Source organism: Bactrocera tryoni, chromosome 5, assembly GCF_016617805.1.
Source record: "Bactrocera tryoni isolate S06 chromosome 5, CSIRO_BtryS06_freeze2, whole genome shotgun sequence".
Classification (NCBI taxonomy): Eukaryota; Metazoa; Arthropoda; class Insecta; order Diptera; family Tephritidae; genus Bactrocera; species Bactrocera tryoni.
In genome coordinates, this window is record NC_052503.1 from 5,281,611 (window position 1) to 5,302,779 (window position 21,169).

Here is a 21,169-nt window from a genome sequence, read left to right on the forward strand (position 1 = left end):
AAAATATCAAAAAAACATGTAACGTCAACAAAAGATTTCATTCGATTACTCTAACATATTTGGCGGTCTCTTCCTGTGGAATATGCGGAAAATTTAATTGCAAGATGTCAGGCTTTAATAGACAACGCGGGAGATTGGAGCAATTATTAAATACACTCTGGAAAAAACCAAAACGTTATTTTGAAAATTAATATTAACAACTTTACAATTCTTATTCATCAGCTTAGTGATTCTGTATTTGAAACAAAAATTGTTTGATATAATTTGGTATTTATATTTTTATAACAGGAAGTTCGTAAAATTATTATTATGTAGTAATAAACAGAAAAATAAGTACACAAGTCAGCGTAAAAGGCCTCGACACCGCACTTTATCTTATATGGCGGATTTTTTCGTTGCTATTGGGAACTTTACAACTACTACCAGAGACATTAATCGACTCCAGCAAAGCCTTGACTACCCTCAATAGCTTTTACTAATTTATCTTTTAATTGGACGTAGCCTTCATAAGGTGGTAAATCCAGACGATTGAAACTGAAACAAACATATATGAGATTATCTTTCGAACCATTTGTAAGCTATTGTTGAGTGTAAATACCAGGTATGTGCTCGAGGATAGTTATTAGGAGTGCCCCACTTTTCAATAGTGAACATTTGTGGGCCATTGGAACCGTACAACTCCTTAAAGCCATTCATGGGAACGCGTGAAGTGCCAGTAACAAACTGTAATAAGCGCGAACGCATCTCGTTTGAAAAGGAGAGTACAGCGCGCCAAAACCATTGTATAATTATATGATTTTGGTGATAATCTCCCTTATAGAGTGTATTTTCTCGCCAATCTTTTACATCAATGTTTTGTATTCCACACATTAATAATTCCAACTCGTGCTCGTCAAATATCTTAATTAAATTTAATGGAATTATTGAGCCAAAGCCATCCAAAAAAGATGACATCTGTTCTTTAACACGTGCAACGAATCGCCATTCAATGACAAGCCTGGAAGAAACAATAAAAATAATATACTGATAATATTTAAGTTCATAACTCCTCACTTTATATATTCATCCTTGTTCTCGTCAGTAACCTCAATATTTGAGCCTCCTGGCTTTAGCTCGTGTTGGCTCTTTTGGCCAAACGTGTCTTCGTCTAAAGAAAATGTCAATTCCAATTGCCGTGGGTCGTTCTCTTTTATCCACATCAAGGAATTATAATACTCGGTATCAACTGATTCCATATCTTTCAAATCAATTGGCTTTTGCAGCATCATTTTATAAAATGGACGTATGAAAAATGCATCTAGGAGTTTTCCATGGTATACAGCCATACCGGCGATACGACCGATGAATCTGCAATATTTTATGTAGTTCTTTAATGTACTTAAAATATATTTACTAAAATTAAAAAAGTATCATTCGGAGTAATGTATTCTAAAAAAGATTAATGTGCTAATAGTTGTGTTTAAGTTTTTTCCGAGTTTTTGATGACAATTATCCGAAATTTTGTATGTGTTTCCAATTATATACAAGTAATTTTTCTATTAATTGTGGTTATCAGCATAAGTTCAAATACTAAATAAAAACTATTTTTTACGAACTTGAAATAACTTAAGTGCTCCTCATTACACAAACCACTGCCATTGTTAATTTGTAGTGTATAATTATCCATAGCTGAATATTCAAAGAGTCCATAGTATGGGTTAAACATTTCCTTTGATAGCAAATAGAACCACTCTCTTGCCAGACCTCCATAATCTAAAAAGGAAATCACTTTTACATATATATTTTTCTAAAAGAAAAAAAGAAAATATTTCACTTACCCAACCCGGTTTCACCTTCGAACTCTACCCACAATTTAGTTTTTAATAAATCGGTTTTGGTCACAGAGTTTATGATTCTGTAAGAATCCTCTAAAATTGAGGAACGGCGAATACGAATCTCAAATTTATTCGGAACATTTGTCTACAAAATGAATTTATGAGAAGTTTATAAAATTCTATAAGAGAAGCTATGTAAACTTACCGGTTTTCGAATATGACTCTTGAAATATTCATACTTTTGCTTGTAATCTCTGGAATATGGTACAGCTTGGCCAGCAATATTTGGATTAGATAATCGTGGATCTTCCCACTGGGTGGTGCGAGTATCTAAGAAATTATTCAATTTAATTGCAACATTCATATCTACATGTAGTTTTAAGAAATGGTAAAATGATTTTCTAGCTCAATACTTACTATGATCAATGTAAAATACTCGTCCATCTGTATGAACACGTTCTTCCCAACCTTCCGGCAAGGGACCCAAATCATCTTCAACTCGTCGTGTTTGATTTGGCATTGGGCTAGCACGACCATTCCTTGGATCTATCCATGTCGTACGCCGCGCAGCATGATCTATAAAGAAAGTTCTACCATTTGGTGCCACCTGCATTGACCAATTTGGCGGTAATGTGTCTTCATCCGATCTAGGGGTGACCTACAAAAAGAAAAAGAAATTCAGGGAAAAATATATATATGTATATTTTTTTCAGGACTTACTGGAGGTCGACCAGAATCCGATTCATCCACACTAATGTGGAAACGTCGTTGAAAATCAGAAGCAGCTGCTTCAACGTTAACATTACTGTTGTTAGTTGCTGAGCTAATGATAAAAAAGATCTGTTAAGGCATCTTCATATATTAAGAAATTTTGTATTGAGAAAGTAAATACAATTTCAATTTTTGCATAAGCTTAATGAAAGGTGAAATATAATTAAATGTAATGTTAATTTAAGGTTTTATAAATTTATTATAATACTTACACTAATGGGCGTTCCCACTGGGTAGTCCGTGCAGTATGATTAACATAATACGTTCTTCCGTTTGCGTCTTGCCTTTCCTCCCAGCCCGACGGTAATGGCTCGTGATTAACACTGGATGGAAATTGACTCTAAAAAAATTCAGCATTAAACATAAATCAGATAAATGTGAAGTTTACGTTTACCGTTGGAGTTCCGCTCATCCGTGAGACTGTTTCCATATGCTCCCACTCTCCGTCAACGGTGTCACTTTCACTGGTCTCCCCTGTTTCATGTATAAATGCATGATATATCTCTAGTGTGCCTTTTATCCGTGACTTTGCGCTGCTTGAATATTAATGTGCATATTATAACATAGATATGTGTGTATATACATATGTATGTTTTATTTCATTAAAATAAAAACTTTCGAGAAACATTGTGGTTAAACAAAAATAAACAAAATTAAATTTTAATATATAAAGAAACGAACAACAGATTACAGATCTTCGGTGTAAAAAATAAAGTTCACTCTAGTGCACTCTTCTTTAATTCAAAACAAAACGAATAAAATATAATTGTGTAAAAAATGAATTTAACATACCCTACTGACCTTCTCGGTCTTAGTGAGTAAGTTTGTGGGCTTATAGTGGTATCTTCTTGCTCTGTAGGTAAATTATTGAGCGTTAATTCAACCATGCCCAAAAAGTCATCACGTGTTAGGCGATTTTCGTCAAATACTTGAAACACTAATTTGTGCTCGGAAGGTTTGACCTGGAAAAAGGATAACGAAATTGAGCATAAGTACAACTTTAAAGTAGTTCTTTGTTTTCACTAAAAAGTTAATTTACCCTGAATACGAATTCTTCATTCCAGGTAGGATTGAGTGTCTAAAATACAAAGATTAGTTATATATACATATAGTATATTAGATACTCCTTGAAAATTGTTAACATGTACCTTCTTTTTGGTCTTCGTTAAAACGGAATCTATATTTATATCACCATTAATTGTATTTAAATCAATCCTTACGTATGGGTCACTAAAAGAAAAAAAAAGATTTTTTTCAAAGCAAATTTAAGCAACATAAATATTTTTAATTACAAATATCGCATAAAAGTAGATTTAAAGATTTCCATGTAATTTCAAATAAATTTAAATGTGGGTACAAATAAATAGTAGAAAACAGTCCTTACCTTGCCCCAAATATATCCTTTTTTGCTAATGATTTTCCATTAATGATTATAATACGTAAATGGCATGTATCACTTGAGTCGTTCTAAAAAAGATAAGAAAAACAAGGTCCATTCATAGAAAAGTACCACATACTTTATTAGCTGTAGTAAATTAAAATATTTTCATCCATAAAAAATTTAAGTTTATTAATCTAACTAATACTAATTACCTAAAGTAATAAATGTAACTATAGTCTTAATTATACACTTGTTGAAAGCAAATAATGGTGTAGGAGTAGATTAATAAGTGGTTCTCTGTTAACTATTGTGAATGAATCACAATTTTCACAAGAACTAAAGATTTGGGATAAGTTGATGAAAAGAAACAAATGATTTTATAATCTTGAACAACTTGTAATATATTAATTATTTAGCAATAACACTTTTATTTTAACTTACATCATGATAACCATGAATTTGCTCATTCGCTGCCGCCTCAGCCATATTTAAAACAAAATTAATATGTAGTATTCTTTACAACGCAATGCAAACACCAGTCAATTATAGATTATTTAAGTTCTTCGTATACGCTCTCCAAACCACTAATGCTATAACTTTTACTAACTAATAAGTTACACCAATTTGTAATTTAATTAAAACCGTACTTTGCATTTAGTTTAGGTTTCATACTAATAGGTTTACGATATTTTCAATAATTAATTGGCCACTGTAGTATTTTTTTAACAAAGCCAAAAGACATTTTATATTCGCAAAAAAAATATATGTATACACCTTTACTATAAATATGTGGAACTTAAGCAAAGCACTTGGCCTGACCGTGTAATTGATTTATAACAAACACGTTGCAAAATTTACGCCCAAAATTAATTAAACATTGCTCATTTATTACTTTCGTTGTGCAAATTATCATCTGACAACCTACCGCGGCATACCCACACAACAACACTTTAGTAAACTTCACTTTCTTGAACAACCTGCCAATTATGCATTTCACAAGTGTAGCCACTTTTTACAATGTATTCAACATGGAGGATTTTTGAAATAAGCCCAATTCTTTGTATACGATGCTATTATGTCATTCTCAACAAAAGATAATTAACATTTCGTTATGAGCAGTAAACGGTTTTTTTTTAAATCAGTGACGATACAGCAGTTACTTAGATTCGGCTAGAAACAAGTGTTTCTATGGTTTTAAAACTATTGCTCAATTTTCTTAGAAAAGATAGTTGAATTCTAATTATTATAATGAATTAGGCTTCGTAGCATCAAAAAATCACTACGTAAGCATTTGCTAAGTTATTAATTTAGCCAAATTATAAATACCTCTGAAAAGTTTTAATTTAATTTGGTCTAATTTATTGAACGCGCTCTTTCCCAGATATTTGAATTGAGCAATCAATGAAAAACTCAAAATTTGACATGTTATCGAAACGCGTTAACATTGAAAAATATCGAAAATTCACTGCAATAACATAAATTTCTTCTCTAGACAAGGTTATTGTGAGTGTTTGGGGGAAAATATATATTTCGATCTTAAAAATATAAAATAAATAGATAAAAGTATCAAAATGTCGGCCACGGATCAAATGAGGGCAATGCTTGATCAGTTAATGGGCACAACTCGTAATGGAGATGATGGACGCGGTCTTAAATTTTCTGACGCCCGTGTGTGTAAAAGTTTTTTGCTAGATTGTTGTCCCCATGATATTCTTGCTTCAACTCGCATGGATCTTGGAGAGTGTCCAAAAGTTCATGATTTGGCATTTAGAGCTGATTATGAAAGCGCAGCCAAATCGCATGACTTTTACTATGACATAGAGGCGATGGAGCATTTACAGGCTTTTATTGCCGACTGTGACCGTCGCACAGAATCTGCTAAACAGCGACTTAAGGAAACACAAGAGGAATTAACTGCTGAGGTGGCCGAAAAAGCAAATGCAGTACATGCATTAGCTGAAGAAATCGGCAAAAAACTGGCTAAGGCCGAAGCGCTTGGTGAAGCTGGAGAAGTGGAAGAAAGTATGTCTTTGATGAAGGAAATAGATGAATTGCGAACTAAAAAAATTAAAGCAGAACACGAGTATCGTACATCAATGCCTGCATCAACGTATCAACAGCAAAAGTTGCGTGTATGTGAAGTTTGTTCTGCCTACTTAGGTATTCATGATAATGATATTCGACTAGCTGACCACTTCGGTGGTAAGTTGCATTTGGGATTCCTCACTATTCGTGAAAAGTTGGTAGAATTGGAAAAAACTGCAGGGCCCCGTAAAGCAGAGCTTAAACGAAGCGGAAAAATTAATGAACGCGGTGATGATAGACAAAGATCGCGATATTTTGTAGGTGGTCGTGAATTAGATCGACGTTCTCGTGTACATAGGTCTAGATCTAGAGACCGAGCACGCCGTAACGAACGTGGAGGTGGAGCAAGTAGTTCTGATAATAGATCCGAGAGACGATCAGAAAAGGACAAAGAAAGGGAAAGGGATCGTGACCGACGAGTAAATGCTGCTTCTCCTGTGAGGGAAGAAAGAAAGCGGTCAAGATCACGATCCCGTGCACATAACTACAGTTCTAGACGGAGGTCACATTCTCGTGAACGTCATCGTCGTTAAAAACAGATTTTGTTGAAAACGGAAATGCAACTGTATCCTACAACATCATCATATGATTTAAATGTGTACATGACGATTCCGGTAGCACGTATGTAATTAATAAAAATATTTTCCGCATTTTATTATGTAACTAATCATAAATTCGATTGAATGTTTTCTTTTTGCGATTTCTTGAATAAAATCTCTTTCTCGATTATAGAAAAATATCATAAACCACCATTGTTCAGATTTTGGTATGTAAAAACTTATTGCTTATAAAATAAAATATAAGTACGAAAATAGTAAACTTATCTAGGTAAACTAATGACTGACCAGAACAGTAAGCTGAGTGGACTATTTCAGACCCAGGTGTCACGAAAGAGCGTGGTCTTATGATTTCAGTACTTATGGTTCACAAATTCACATTCTAGTTAAAATGATTTGTCTTGGTACATATTTTACTGATGGTATGTAGTAACTTCAAATACACAAAAATTTATTATGTAAAATGATTTTAACATCATTAGCATTGTCACCGGCTACCTAATTGAACTTAAACCAAATTCAACATAGTATCCTCTTTCCTGGGAATTTGGGTATGTATTTGAAGTACAACAGTTATTTGAAAATAACTGAGTTTTTTTTGTAGCCCCCATCTATGAAATATTAATATGGTTGGGAAATGAAATACCTGTCTTATTGCGTATAGAGTTTTTAACAACCTGTGGATAAGAAAATTCTAATAAATGTTACAATTCAATTGGCCCTGGTATGTATTTAAGTATGTATTTTGTACAACTTTTCAAATATACATAAATCACAACTATTATAAATCTGGTTTTCTCTTTAATCGTTTTCTGCTTTTATAAACTACTTAACTGCGGTAGGAGGTGTAAAAGATATATTTAGTAGTTTTAATTCAAGAAAGAAAGATAATATAATTGGATGTCCAAAAACCAGTTGATTATCTAGATGACAAAATATAAGTATTTTTGTTCATAAATCATCACAATGGAACAATTTTCTTGAGTAAATATAGAAGGAACAATTGAAAATGGTAAGCTTGTCCACATACAGATATACATTAAGCACAGGAAATTAACATTCAGTTTATTACAAAATTTGTGCGCAATTATCTTGGCAGTGTTTAAGTCGACAACTTCCGTGATAAATATATGTAGGTCTGTATACAATATAATATATACCGCATGAATACTGCTGAATGCATTATTGGTACAGAAAATGTTGTGGTTTTGTTTAAGGATAAACAAAAAAAGAAGAGGAAGTACATAGATGACCAACATTCCCCGGATATACAAAACTATTAAATCTCTTCGAAAAAATATACATTTCATCAAATTTAATACGTGATTTAAAAGTAATTTAATAGTGAAATCATTGAAATCAAGTATTAAGTAAGAACATCTCTTATTAATATATTAGTTAGAGCTCAGTTACCGTGCATCGTGGTATCTCTTTAATTGTCAAGAGTGTCAATAATTTCCATAAATAAATTAAACCGCAAAAATTAATGAATTTAAACTATATTTGCTTATTTACGAAAGTAAAATATGGCAACCATGAAGACTTGATAAGCTATCAGCTGGCACGGTTTCAGTGAAAATTTCGAACTATTGCGGTATTTTCTTTTCTGGCCATGTTAGGCCAATTCACATAGAACTTTTGCTTCGCTTTGCGTTAGACATTTGTTTTGAAAGAAAAGTTCTATGTACACTTTTGTATTGTTTTATGTTTGTTCACACAAAAAGTTTTCGAAGCGAAGCAAACTATAAGGCAACAATCATCTTTTTTCGTATTGCCAAGCAAATGTTGCCATATTAATTAAACAGAAACACTGTTTCAGTATTGCTTTCACGCAAATGGAATGTTGTAATAGACCTTTCCCTAAAGGTCACCCTTGACAATATCGACATAAATACCTGAATTGCTTACTACGCCGCAAAGCCTCAGTTAGTGACTGACGCAAGACCGTGGAACGAATCAGCTGATTCGACCTATCTTAAGAGAACGCAATGTAACCGTGCGATTCTGTAACTTGAGACAGTCTCAAGTCTCTAAATTTGAGATTTTAAGTTAGAGACAATTTTTGAGACTTGAGATGATATTGCTATTCTGTAAGTGACAGTCACAAAATCTATTACATTTCATTATTCAGAGATGTTTTTACACTTGAATGAAAATAAATATGTCGATAACAAATATTAAATTTTCTATAAGATAGTCAAAAAACATAATTATCAATAAAAATAAAAATATATGTTGACTTTGTTTCATAATATTTACGAAATTTATGTAAAATTGATTTATTTTTAACCTTTTCATGTTTGAGTTGCTTACAAAATATAAAGAAACGACAATCGATTAATATCTACGATGATCTCTATTCAGTATATTCAAAATGGCAGACAAGAGTTCTTTTTAGTTTTGTGACCTGCCAACTACCAGGTCTCAATATTTTGAGACTAACGCTAGAGACTGTTTAGTGAATAGTAACTAGTCACAAATTGAGACTTTGCCTCAAAATGTCTCAAATAGAGGCTAGAGACTGGTTACAGAATCCCGCTATAAATGAACATTCACCACCGCTTCTGCGGTCCGTGTACGTGGAGTGAGCTGATTGTTCTATTACAACACAGGGCTCCCAGTTTAGATATTTTGGCTTGAATTTATTTGAAATATTCTTAAACTAACTCACAGTCAGAGTCGAATAGTATTATTCATAAATAAGTAGACCATTCTTTAATAGTTGGATTTTAGCTTTGATTTTTTACATTATGAAAAATTAAAATTGAAAAATTAGATGTGTGCAAAATTTTGTATATAGATTGAGTCAGTCTTCAGTTCAGTCTTTGGATAAAAAATACGGATCAGTTTCGGTTACGTAGAGTATTTTACTTGACAGTGTCAAAAGTTTGATGTCATTGCTGTCATACATATTCCGTATACGTATAAAAATGTAAACAGTCACAACATCACGAAAGTACTAACTAGTCCATAATCAATGTTTGATTGATGATATATTGAACAGCCGTAACAAAAAAGTTTGTAAACTCGTTAACTTAAATATCAGATGTTAAATAAAATTTCTGGATTTTAAATACTTATATCAGGTATAAAACTTATATTATGCTTGGCCATTTTACAAATAAAAATTCAATATATTTTAATTGTGATAATTTTATTCCCTTACGCTAAATATAACTTGTTCTTGAAGCACATTTTTTTGATGTTGCTTGTTTGTGAGTTGCAGCTTGTAAGGAATATCATAAATGGCGAATTTTCCTACTTTAGGTGCTCAGCAAGGTGAAATATAATTTGAGGAAATAATTATCTTGAAGTTAATTTTGTATTGTGCTTTCTTGCGCCTTAGAAACTAATCGTAAAATTCTGGAGGATCTACAGTTAAAAAAACAACTATTACAGAAAGGTAACATTCCAGGATTAGGTACTGGAATATCCACTAATACGCTTTACCAGGTATATAAGTTATATTTTATAAAACAAGCATGGGTAAACATGCTCATCTGTTGTTAAATTATAGATTCCTGCGAGCCAATTATTACCATCGTCGGATTTTTCTCAAAGTAGCGGACTGGCAAACGCGCCTCGTTCGGTGTTTAATGCAACTACATCAACAACGTTAGGGTATTTCGTCTCCCAAGACTCTTACTACGGAAATACCTTCATACCTGTGCTACCACGACTCGATCCAGTGCCTTTGAACTAAAATAATGGCTTGTATAAAGCTAAAAAAGTTGGAGGAGTACTTACATGGAGTAGATACATTTGAAAAGCCGAAAATCAAATTAGAACAATACATAACACCGCCCCATATAGCTAGTTGCGTGCTTTATAACATTCAGGTCTAGATCAAAGCCAAACAACTGCTAAGAAATAAGTAAGAACACAACCACCACGTTGAAACTTTTTATTTGAACATACTTTATGAGGATAGTTTTGTCTTACCAATGACTAAAAGTTGTCTGAAAGATATCTCAAAGATTTGCATGCTATATGTTTCAAATATGTTGAAACATGTTATGTTGTTTCTAACTACTAACTTTTATTGATCAATTCCACAGTTAAGGAAATACGAGTACATTAATGTCGTGGTTGTGTTTCTTCCCAGTTTGTTTAATATTTCACACCTGAAGTTGAAAGTATTTTGTTTTAATGAAATCCATTTGTAGACACTATACGGAGATATTGAAGGGAAATATGTAGGAGACTTAGGGTGTGGAAGTGGCATGCTAAGTATCGGTTCATTCTTACTTGGAGCTGGCATGACCACAGGTTTTGAAATCGATGACGATGCTCTAAATGTAAAACAAAAATTGAAAAAATATGTACACCTAATAATTGTGAGTTTGCCCTTTTTTTTTATAGATGTTTCAAACCAATGTAACAGATATGGAATTGCCTGGTATAGATTGTATTTTATGTGACGTACTAACGTTGTCTAACAATGAAAAATGGGAAAATGCTTTTGACACAATTATTACCAACCCTCCGTTCGGGACAAAAAATAATAGTGGAATCGATATGTTATTTGTTCAGACTGGTGTATATCTAGCTTCGGGAGCAGTTTATTCATTTCACAAAAGTTCCACACGGTATATTTACAGATAATCATATTTATGTTCATGGCTTTAAGTTTTCTTTACTATGACCTCAAAATATATACATTTATTGATAATTTTTAGCGCCAGTATCGAACACATATAATTACTGATTATTTGAATGTATTCACAGGGACTACATTCATAAAAAGGTTAAAGATTGGAACGTAAAAGGGAATGTGGTTGCGGAACTGAAGTATAATATTGACACCAGTTATTCCTTTCACAAAAGCAAAAGCGTTGACATCAATGTGGATTTTTGGAGATTCGATGTATCTGAGAAAACGGTTTGATTTGATTCACTACATAAAATACTTTGAATTTATTCTTATATTTATTTCAAATACCAAGAAAATGTATACATAAGTTTGTATGTACGTTTGTGTTTATGTTAAAACTAGAGTATCATGAAAAAAGGCAGACGTGTGTTTCTGATCACCCGCTTATAGCATTTTTCGAAGCATTTACAAAAATATCAAAAACTTTTTCACTGATGACAGGAAAATAGTATTTTTAACAGTAACATTTCCTAGAATTTTCTATATACAAATGTACCAATACAGTTGGTTAATAAGGACGATTGTTTTTAAACAGCTATTATACAGGTACAAGCTAGTGTAAATAATAAGCAAAATATACATATACATGAAAATAATTTTAATTTAATACAAGCTTTCAATTCATTTATTTTTTGTAGATAATATGGCATTATGTACACACATGCAGTAATTTCAATTAAAATTTGGATAAGACAATAAAAAATTTTATGAAATCAACTTAAGTAAACTAGAAAATTCGTAATACATCAACATCTTATTGCTTCTCGAATATATTTCATTATTCTTAACGGCTTTTCTTTTAATTGATTCAACTCATTTATTTTTTGTGGCTAATATGTTTAAATAACATATGTACACACATGCAGTTGGTTCAATTAAAAATTTTGATAAAACAAAAACAAAAAATAATGATATTAATCTACGTCAACGAAAAATTGGGCAATACATGCATGGTTACTTGTAGGGAATTTTTGTTTAACGAATATGTTTCATTATTCTTAACGTAGGCTTTTCTTCTAAAAGAATTTTTAGTTATACTAAACTAAAACCCTGAGTTTGTTGAATAGCCTGAAGCAATTTGTATTTTAAACGCTCTTTAGTCTTGTACTGAGGTAAATCTAATAGATTGAAGCACGTGTGGGCTACAGGAAGAAATCGTTCATCATTTGTTGGCTGTATACAAATCTGAAAATAAATAAAATTAGAATTAGGTCAATAAAAATGGTATTAGTCTACTTTGATCGCTTTCATTCCTTGAATGGGAATTCGGTCGCTTCCAGTCAAATATAGGAGAAACTTTTTCTTTTCACTCTCCGGCAACTCGTGGAATACTTCCCAAAACCATCTTATCTACAAGTGAATTATCAGTAGAAGCATGTCATACAACAACCTGTCTATCGTATATGAATATACTAACTGTTTGATCGCCAGAGTTGTAACCGTTTTTGTATTCACACTGTAGCTCGAGAGCTTGCCAGTCGTATTCCTCGTTTCCCACAACCACAGCCATTAATTCATCAGGTTTGAAAATTTGTAACACTCGTCCCCAACAAACCTTTTAATTGTTAATATACATTATTCTAATGTTGTGTTATATTTTCTGTTTACCTTCATAAATCCTTTGCGAAAAGCTTTAAACTGAGTTTCTACAGCTTTGTTAAATAGAAAGTCAACATATAAATCGACAAACTCCTTTCTGTAAAAATTAAAAATAGATTAAGTCAGAAATATACTACAAATTAAGAATAACTTTAGTAAAAATTGTGAACCAACTAACTTATTATCTAAAGTGACGGGTGTTTGGCTGCCATTTGGTTTCAATTCCTCCGTTTGTGATTCACCGAAAATATCGCGAGATATTTCAAAATTTAAATTAAACACTTCCTCAAAATCGAGTTCGTCGTATTTGAGTATGGACTCCATAGAGTTTGCCAATGTTGGCGATAAGTCACGCAAGTCAGTTAAATCGACAGGTTCATCCAGTAGTTTTTTATATAACGCCAACGGGAATGGTAGATTTATAATTATAAAATTATATATTGCTAAGCCGCAAATTACTCCAATTAAGAAGTACATATCATCTGTTTCAAATGTAACATCCGCAAACCAAAGTACGTGTGAGTCTTCATATTCTTTGAACATTCCATATTTCGGATCCAAGAGGTCCCTTAATAAAAGCATGAAAAACTCTTTTCGCACACCACCGGCATCTTCGGCCTCCTCCCCATGGAATTTTATCTATTATAATTGAAATAAATATATACGTATCAACACATTATCTTCATTTCTATTAGAACTAAGCTGGCTTATGGAGATCTATAGGAAATAAGTATATAAATTACCTTAAGTGGCTTTTTCAAATCACTTTGATTATACTGCATAATTTCCCGTAAAGTGTCCTGCACTAGATTCTCACGTGAAACATTCAGCACAATAAATTGCGATATAGGTGTTCCAAATGTAAGAAGCGAGAGGATTCCCTAAAATTGTTAAAATTATATTTACTTTACTATATTTATTTATTATATTTACCGAATTGGCAGCATTTTGCATAGCGGTGTGCATTTGTATGGCTTGATCTGTTTGTAAAAGTGTGGTTTTAGCAGATGCGTTGAACAAAAACGGATAATTACAGATGTTAAAAGCTTCAGGCTGCAATGGACATTTATCATAATGATAAGTTTCATTTATTTATTGCGAGTAGTCAGTAGGGGATATTTTCACTTACATTTTTTTCGAATAGCCAATGTATATAGTCTTGTTGGATATCAACGTAATCTGTCAGCTCTGGCCAGTGGAAAATGTCACAATCGATTTTTTCTAAACGCTGTTTGTGATTTATTTTATGTAGCACGACCAACAAGTTTAAAGCCGCTGACAAATTGGAATTATAAGTAACTAACTATATGTGAAAGAAAAAGTGCATGTAAAAATTATGTAAAATTTGATTTTATATTTGATACTGGTTACCTTCTTTTCAAAACTGCCGCCAGAGTTTGCAGCAATTTTAAAACTGATTATATGAGCTACCACGTTTTTGTAGTTCGATACCAGGTTTTCGAACCAGTCTATCGGCGTCTGCGCCCACCACATTACAACAATTTTTCTAGGTATTTCTTTAAGTCTGAGCACAGCATTGCTGAAGGGTGTATGTAATGTTTCATAGTTTTTAGAATTGACAAATTCATGATATAATGGCAAAATCAGATAAAGTCTCAAAGTTTCAACGTCTGCTGGCGATGGCATGAGTGATGCAATTATTTCATTGCATATTTTGTCCCAAATCTAATATGGATTATAATACACACAATATCTGATGTAATTACATCCTTGCATTGAAGTTACTTACGATTTGCTTAATGCTTTCGTGTTCCACTTTGCGTATAAAGTCAAAAGTTTGTTTAACTTGCAACAAATCTACGCCGGGCTGTTTTGAGGTACAACAGAAATGCTTATTTTCTATCAAAAATGATCCGTTGAGGCAAGCTTGACTTTTAAATATCACTTCAATGGTTGTCAATAAGTCCATATCGATCGACGAATCCTTCTCCACCATAGCACACTGTTCCGCTAGCTCCCTGGTTAAGCACATAATTTGAGTCCGTGGTCTGAAAAGCATTATTAATGGCAATGACGTTAAAATATTATATTAACATTAAATATTTACTCGCTAATTCGATAATCTGCGGCAGGAATTTTATCACCGACTTTTGTGGTTAAAACAAATGAGTGATTGCCACCACAAAAGATTTGACGTACTAAGAGGGAGTCGTCTATGTTTTCTTTGGTATCAGGATCGACTAGTTTAGAGCTACTGGGAGAAACCTGAAATTGGAGATATTACAGTTTTATTGGAATGTTCACATAACTAAGGTATATATAACAAACCCACGGTCCAACTATAACATGCGGTACAGTACAGCTATTCACTTTACTTGTGTCAAAATTTCCCATACAACCTAGCCCAAAACCGTACACCCGCCCTCGAGAAGGCACTACTGCCAGAGTATGTTGCGAACCACACGAGATTTGTGTGATAGTACTTCCCATTAACTCTGATACTTTGCGAGGCAGTACTTCGTTCAAGTTACCACCATGTCCAAGTTGACCGTGTGACCCTTTGCCACATGTAAATACACCACCGTCGTTGGTCAAAAATACGGAATATTGTTCGCCACATGTTATATAACGCACGCATAGACTACGAAGCGTTCTCAACTGCGTTGGAAAATGTCGATGTGTACAGTCGTTGAGTCCCAATTGTCCACAATTATTGCGTCCCCAACCAAACACAGCACCTGATTTCGAAATTATAAATGAATGATTGCCCCCACATGCTATAAAAGCTATAGGTATTCCAAGCAATGATTCTACCAGGCGAGGAGAAGTGGAATGGGCTAATTCATTCGGCGGTGATATGCCCAACTGACCATAAATGTTTGAACCCCAAGCGTATAAAGCACCACCTATAAATGCAAATGGAAAATATATTATAATAATATAATTAATTATGTGTTTGATTTTTTTTACTAACAATTGGTTAACGCAAGGCTGTGATTACAGCCACTGGAGATTTGAATAACAGTTTGGGCAGCAAGCTTTTTCACAATTTTTGGTGAACGTACAACTTCGGACGAATCTGGCAGCGCCAATTGACCATAGTCATTATGTCCCCAGCTGTAAATCTGGCCCCATTCACTGAGTGCCAAAGAATGTCTAGCGCCACAACTTAGATCCGTAAAGACAGTATTTCCAAGGTCACTTATGTGTTCTGGAATATGAAAGTTTGTTTAGTTTATAGTTGAAATTACACCTATTATCTAAATAAGCGCTTGAAAAGATTATTTGCGGTTTCAAATATATGTATTAGATGACTAAAATATGCTGAATAAGACAACGAAAGACGCAAGTGTAATAAGCAACATAACTAGACAAAGAATGTGAAAGAAGAGATATGTGGTTATTGTGGTTTTTATATGTATTTTACTTTCATTGTTACGTTGTTGAATTGGTTTTTGTTAGTAATATATGTATGTATATAAACTACTAATCCTCGTTAGAAATATGGGACACAATTTTTCAATCACAACTTTGAATGACCTAAGCCTTGATTCAACTATTGTCATTTGTTTTACCACGCACCTGCATACCCAGCTATGGTGCTAACATTGCTAAAAGTTGTTGAACAATACGTTCAAGGGAAATATGGAAAGATTAAAGTTTTTATATCACATACGTGGCCGCTTTGTCATCTGTTGGTGACCCAATTGACCATAATCATTACATCCACATGAATAAACTTTTCCGTCTTCCGTTAAAAACAGGGTATGTTTGAGTCCGCATCCTATGCTCACTACAGAACTTTCTGGATGCCAGGGTATTTCACGTGGTTCCAATATCTAAGAAATATATGTATCACTATAATTTCATTTTCATGATTATCAACAAACCTCTTCTTCCTCAATGCCGCCCAGGCCAAGTTCGCCATGCTCTGTGTTACCCCAGCAATATATTGACATGTTGTGTATTTGTCGATTATTTTAAAGTGAAAAAATTGCTTTTATGATAAAATGTAGATAACATTTTCCAACAGAGCCTTTTTGATATATTATGTGCACTGCTTTCTTCACACCAATGTTATACAATCTGGAAAATTGGTATTCTGATTTTATTTTAGCAGATATATTAATAACTTCTAGTTGCTTCAAATATTTAGAAATCCCAAATTTTCTAAATAATACATTTCACATTAAAGGTACAATTTTTTGGAATCAATAATTTTCAAGGCCATCAAGGCAATATACATATTTTTGAAGCCGTTCTCATGATTAATTTTGTAATTAGTCTAAAATATCATACCTTAAACCTTAACAAAGCCACTAATTTAAAATTCTAGTCGATAATTGCTATACGATAAGCAGAAATATTCAAAACGCACACAAAGGTGACTTCTTCAATTTTTCTGCTTCTAAGAATTTTGAAATGAAAACAAACATATAAATTTGACAACGACAATAGGAAATGTCACAACTAATGAAATGGCAGAAACCTTTTAAAAATATATTAACTGGCAACATTGTAGAGTTGCTAGGCTTCCATTAAAAAGATTTTTAATGTTAATTTTTCTGGAACAAATCTAAAAACGGAACAACTTATCCAAGAAATCTCCCAGTAAGAGTTGGAGCTTGAAATGTATACAATATTCAGTATGCTTGTTTTGGAACAATTTTTTTTTTTGAAAACTGACGCGCAATTAGCAACTCTGTGTTTCCACCAAAACCCCTTATAATCAGTTTCCTATCAATTATCAAACCCTTACTTCGCTTGCAACGAATCTAATAGCCCTGACAGATGACAGCGCTAATATGCATTAGCGGGCTTAATTTACATTTACTTGCGCATTTGACCCATGTTAATGCAAGTTTGTAATGCACAAGAATTCCGTGCATTTGGCTGAATTTAATAGGCAACATTGGTTAAAAGTGACTGATTTTTGCTATCGTTTGACAGATGTCGCTTGATTTATAATTTAAATAGCAATATAAAAACTGTTTACCTCTGAAGCAGTAAACACAAATAAGGCAGCAGATTTCAAGCGACATCTGTCAAAAAATAGCAAAAATCGGCCATTTTTGAGCAGTGTTGCCTACTCAAACTTGGTAAATTCAGCTAAATTCACGGAATTCTTGTGCATTACAAACTTGCATTAACATGGGTCAAATGCGCAAGTAAATGTAAATTAAGCCCGCTAATGCATATTAGCGCAGTCATCTGTCAGGGCTATAAAATACCATTCTTCTTTTTCTTTGCTGCAAAGAACACAAAATTTCGCTAGATGCCTGGTATGTACGTTGACTTTTGTAATTTACCAGACTAAATAGGAGGAGTTAGCAATTTATTAATTTCTTTAGAGGGATGAGACTGGCTCAGCGAAGTTTGCTGCAATTGCATTTGTAAATTTATCAAAACAAAACCACCATTATCCATTGTTTTTTTCAATTTCGGTAGCTTTTGAAGATTTGCCATCATTGATTATATCAAAACTGCATTGCTCGATAAACTTACTCAAGGATATCACAAATAATAATTTGAGGGATGGCATTCAGGACTGATCTGATTGATAAGCACTTACAACTTTGGTAAAAATTTTTCAGAAATTACATAAATTTTGCGTTCCTTCAGTGTTTATACCATCTTGTTTAGTTTAATGCTCTGCTCTGTTTCAAGTTTCTGAATTTATTTTGTTTTGCAGTTGAAAGATACCGGAATAAATAACATATTGAATAGTTCTTTTGAAATTAATGTTTTGTTTGAAAATTAGCTCACTTCTAGCTGAAAATAGAATCAAGTAAATGAACCATATGTGACAATACAATTAATTTTGACCATAATTTTTTATATTTTTTCGCAACTTACTTTAAAATATTGCGATTACTCTACAATGAAGAAAATTTCTTTGAATTAGTAAATGTAAAATTGTTATTTGTAATGGAAGCATAAATATCTTACATATAACACGAACGTTAACACTAACTACACTACATACATATGTAAGTATGTATATACATACCTATGTATTACAAAATAGTGTGAATTCTATGATAACAGCTTGTGCAAGTTTTTAGATACAAGAAAACGATGAAAAAATTACAATTTACTATGATAAAGCCAAAGGCAATGTGTAAAGTCTTCTGAATTTTCAATAAATCGCTGCTTCTTTCAATGTTAAATAGAAATAACAAATAAATCAGAATTAAATTGTCTAATCCACTTACCAAAGCGTACAATAACAACATTTATTAAAAGGAAATTTAGAATACATAGATACATATATAAATATTTGTATGGTGCAGCTCTGACCTGTTCGACATGTCGTATGAGTGATGTCTTGTATATTGCTGTCCCCTTTTAATGATTACTCCACACCCAGAGGTTTTCTGTTTTATTTATTATTATTTTTGTTTTTGTTTTTGAATTTCACGTCGTTTATTGTATTTTCCTGTTTATTTTTCGCAAGAAAATCAGCGTTGCACGAGTACGGCAAAATATAATTGGGGCCGCAAGCAGTAAATTGTTAAAATTGTATTTATTAATATTACGGGTGTTTATGTCATGTTTCCATTGCCTTAAAACATGTGAATGAGAAAGGAACACGTCCCCCCCTCTGCAAAATAAATTAAAAAATAATTGCACATTTTAGCGAACTTCATAAATATGTGTGCGTTCATATACTACATCGTTGCATATATCATATTGTATTCTTGTATTACATATAAAATATATTGGCAATTATACCCCAAACAGGACAGTTGCACTATATGCAATCCAGAAAGAAACGTTAAAGACCCTATGAAGCATATGTATGTATATATGTATATAAATGATAAGTATGATGGCTGAGCCGATTTAGCCATCGCCATATAAACTGAACGATCAAAATCAAGATAAATATCTCTTTATAGCCTTATATGCTATGAGAAATGCACATGTGATAGGTACATACATATATAGCGGTGAAGCCGAAGTCAACGGTTCTTCTTGTTTTTTAATAGAAGTTATCACACAACGTACTTTCGGTGTTTTCTATTTCTTAATTAAGATACATACTTATGTATTTATCTTTATGTTTTTTTAATATTTTTTGGCGCTTGAGTTTTAGATTTTATATATATGATTGGTACTTTAAAGAGGGTTCGTTTGAACTGAATTTACATTGTAAAATAATTTTATTCGCTTTTTCCTTTTTAATAAATTTGCAGGTAAATTTTAAAAATTTTTTTATATTTTTTTTAGTCCACTCTTACGAATTTCTGTGTGCACACACAATATATAAAAATTTAAAAATCAAAAATTATTTCATCAAATTTTAAATGTGCACTTCACCAGCTCCACAGGCATTTGCTCTCTTGTCTGGCAACAAGTGTATCTTTGCTCTTTAATATTTAACGCACCCATATTTAAACCAAGTGCCTATTTAAAAATACATGTAATAATGAAATTGCAAACGAGTATTTTAAAGAATGCGCGTAACAACCGTATTCATGGTGAGGGTTCCATTCACTTGGAGAGCATGACAATTTAAGGGAACGGTATACATATATACTATATGTTACATTCATGCATTTACTAAAGTCTCGATAAGTACGGAATCAGATCTTAAATAGTATATTTTAATGGCGATAAAGCGATTTTCTGCTCTAGTTGGCTATTTAGTATAAATATTTAACATCATGTATTTCTCTAGTTGAAGAAATAAAGCAAGTTGCTCGAGCTGAAAGCTAAAGGAATGTTAAATTTCATTCTTTATTGAATTCGAAATTATATTGTGAGATTTTATTATCCATTTATTTCATTAAACAAAACCGAAAAATTTCATCTTCTGCATCTTTCCGAGGCGCAATTGTGTCAGCTATTCCTTCTGCTCGCTGCTGCAGAGCTTCCGTGGATTTCTTTTTTATGGTGATGTGTTTAGAGCTAATTGAACAACTATTGAAGTAGAGCTTACTTCGATCTGGGTTAAATTTTGAAGTGTTCCAATTCGTGAGCATAAAATATTACCACTAAGTCTTTGTATTTATTTCAATATCTAAGGGTTTTATCTATAGCTAGCTAAATATGATTTCGTATGATTGCGAAGTCGAAAAGTTTATAGTTATTTGGGTCCATTTTAATATTCAAAATACGACTTAAATTTTTGCCCTATAAGATTTGAATCTACAGTTCTCTGAGTGCTGGTCTCGCATGCAACGTACTTGACTGCGGCGGTCGCCCGCAAGTCTGCTTCTATTTATAAACCTACTTAATTAACGTTAACGCTTAAAACATCTTTAGATCTGCAGTCGTAATGGAGTAGCAATTCCTCAAGAGGTTTAAGAATTTCACTCACGTACATTTTATGCCCACCTTT

The 21,169-nt window shown here is 32.7% G+C and overlaps 5 protein-coding genes across 11 annotated transcripts; 3 read left to right on the plus strand and 2 right to left on the minus strand.

Annotated features, from left to right (window-relative positions):
- Nucleotides 1-201: 201 nt before the first annotated feature.
- Nucleotides 202-4,912, minus strand: LOC120777752 (E3 ubiquitin-protein ligase Nedd-4). 4 transcript variants are annotated; one of them, XM_040109249.1, is made up of 15 exons: nt 4,408-4,912; nt 3,970-4,052; nt 3,734-3,815; nt 3,625-3,663; nt 3,387-3,547; nt 2,980-3,118; nt 2,798-2,925; nt 2,535-2,637; nt 2,232-2,472; nt 2,020-2,144; nt 1,818-1,959; nt 1,596-1,752; nt 1,054-1,347; nt 599-997; nt 202-534 (listed from the first exon to the last, which is right to left on the minus strand). In XM_040109249.1, the coding sequence occupies exons 1-15, from the start codon at nt 4,450-4,452 to the stop codon at nt 432-434; spliced, it is 2,241 nt and encodes a 746-aa protein (XP_039965183.1). In that variant the 5' UTR covers nt 4,453-4,912; the 3' UTR covers nt 202-431. The 4 variants fall into 4 exon arrangements, with proteins under 4 accessions (XP_039965183.1, XP_039965182.1, XP_039965181.1 ...); XM_040109248.1 differs by having other exon boundaries at nt 2,980-3,121; XM_040109247.1 differs by having other exon boundaries at nt 3,378-3,547.
- Nucleotides 4,913-5,431: 519 nt separating this feature from the next.
- LOC120778251 (putative RNA-binding protein Luc7-like 1) lies at nt 5,432-7,396 on the plus strand. Of its 4 annotated transcripts, XM_040110020.1 has the most exons (5): nt 5,432-6,672; nt 6,784-6,817; nt 6,880-7,030; nt 7,091-7,159; nt 7,213-7,396. In XM_040110020.1, exon 1 carries the CDS (start codon nt 5,538-5,540, stop codon nt 6,582-6,584), a length of 1,047 nt encoding a protein of 348 aa, XP_039965954.1. In that variant the 5' UTR covers nt 5,432-5,537; the 3' UTR covers nt 6,585-6,672; nt 6,784-6,817; nt 6,880-7,030; nt 7,091-7,159; nt 7,213-7,396. The 4 variants fall into 4 exon arrangements, with proteins under 4 accessions (XP_039965954.1, XP_039965952.1, XP_039965953.1 ...); XM_040110018.1 differs by having other exon boundaries at nt 5,432-6,817; XM_040110019.1 differs by having other exon boundaries at nt 6,784-7,030.
- A 2,086-nt stretch (nt 7,397-9,482) lies between these two features.
- Nucleotides 9,483-10,334, plus strand: LOC120776879 (SOSS complex subunit C homolog). Its single transcript, XM_040107938.1, has 4 exons — nt 9,483-9,694; nt 9,799-9,887; nt 9,955-10,061; nt 10,126-10,334. Exons 2-4 carry the CDS (start codon nt 9,854-9,856, stop codon nt 10,309-10,311), a joined length of 327 nt encoding a protein of 108 aa, XP_039963872.1. The 5' UTR covers nt 9,483-9,694; nt 9,799-9,853; the 3' UTR covers nt 10,312-10,334.
- LOC120776878 (rRNA N6-adenosine-methyltransferase METTL5) lies at nt 10,293-11,869 on the plus strand. Its single transcript, XM_040107937.1, has 4 exons — nt 10,293-10,447; nt 10,775-10,906; nt 10,971-11,197; nt 11,337-11,869. The coding sequence occupies exons 1-4, from the start codon at nt 10,316-10,318 to the stop codon at nt 11,494-11,496; spliced, it is 651 nt and encodes a 216-aa protein (XP_039963871.1). The 5' UTR covers nt 10,293-10,315; the 3' UTR covers nt 11,497-11,869.
- A 232-nt stretch (nt 11,870-12,101) lies between these two features.
- LOC120776877 (probable E3 ubiquitin-protein ligase HERC4) lies at nt 12,102-17,244 on the minus strand. Its single transcript, XM_040107936.1, has 16 exons — nt 17,122-17,244; nt 16,713-16,908; nt 16,499-16,661; nt 15,797-16,033; nt 15,151-15,728; nt 14,930-15,087; nt 14,612-14,870; nt 14,233-14,547; nt 13,991-14,164; nt 13,795-13,914; nt 13,605-13,742; nt 13,040-13,500; nt 12,871-12,958; nt 12,680-12,817; nt 12,499-12,612; nt 12,102-12,447 (listed from the first exon to the last, which is right to left on the minus strand). The coding sequence occupies exons 2-16, from the start codon at nt 16,779-16,781 to the stop codon at nt 12,295-12,297; spliced, it is 3,165 nt and encodes a 1,054-aa protein (XP_039963870.1). The 5' UTR covers nt 16,782-16,908; nt 17,122-17,244; the 3' UTR covers nt 12,102-12,294.
- Between the last annotated feature and the right edge of the window lie 3,925 nt (nt 17,245-21,169).

Coding starts and splice junctions, on each gene's coding strand:
- LOC120777752 (XM_040109246.1), bottom strand. CDS start 4,452: ATGGCTGAGGCGGCAGCGAATGAGCAAATTCATGGTTATCATGAT. Junction 2,638..2,797: donor CAGTGGGAACGCCCATTAGT/GTAAGTATTATA, acceptor TTTTATCATTAG/CTCAGCAACTAACAACAGTA. Junction 998..1,053: donor AACAAGGATGAATATATAAA/GTGAGGAGTTAT, acceptor TGTTTCTTCCAG/GCTTGTCATTGAATGGCGAT.
- LOC120778251 (XM_040110017.1), top strand. CDS start 5,538: ATGTCGGCCACGGATCAAATGAGGGCAATGCTTGATCAGTTAATGGGC.
- LOC120776879 (XM_040107938.1), top strand. CDS start 9,854: ATGGCGAATTTTCCTACTTTAGGTGCTCAGCAAG. Junction 9,888..9,954: donor TACTTTAGGTGCTCAGCAAG/GTGAAATATAAT, acceptor CTTGCGCCTTAG/AAACTAATCGTAAAATTCTG. Junction 10,062..10,125: donor CCACTAATACGCTTTACCAG/GTATATAAGTTA, acceptor GTTAAATTATAG/ATTCCTGCGAGCCAATTATT.
- LOC120776878 (XM_040107937.1), top strand. CDS start 10,316: ATGGCTTGTATAAAGCTAAAAAAGTTGGAGGAGTACTTACATGGAGTA. Junction 10,448..10,774: donor GCGTGCTTTATAACATTCAG/GTCTAGATCAAA, acceptor ATCCATTTGTAG/ACACTATACGGAGATATTGA. Junction 11,198..11,336: donor TTTCACAAAAGTTCCACACG/GTATATTTACAG, acceptor ATGTATTCACAG/GGACTACATTCATAAAAAGG.
- LOC120776877 (XM_040107936.1), bottom strand. CDS start 16,781: ATGTCAATATATTGCTGGGGTAACACAGAGCATGGCGAACTTGGCCTG. Junction 13,915..13,990: donor ATTGGCTATTCGAAAAAAAT/GTAAGTGAAAAT, acceptor TGTCCATTGCAG/CCTGAAGCTTTTAACATCTG. Junction 12,818..12,870: donor TTCGCAAAGGATTTATGAAG/GTAAACAGAAAA, acceptor AACAATTAAAAG/GTTTGTTGGGGACGAGTGTT.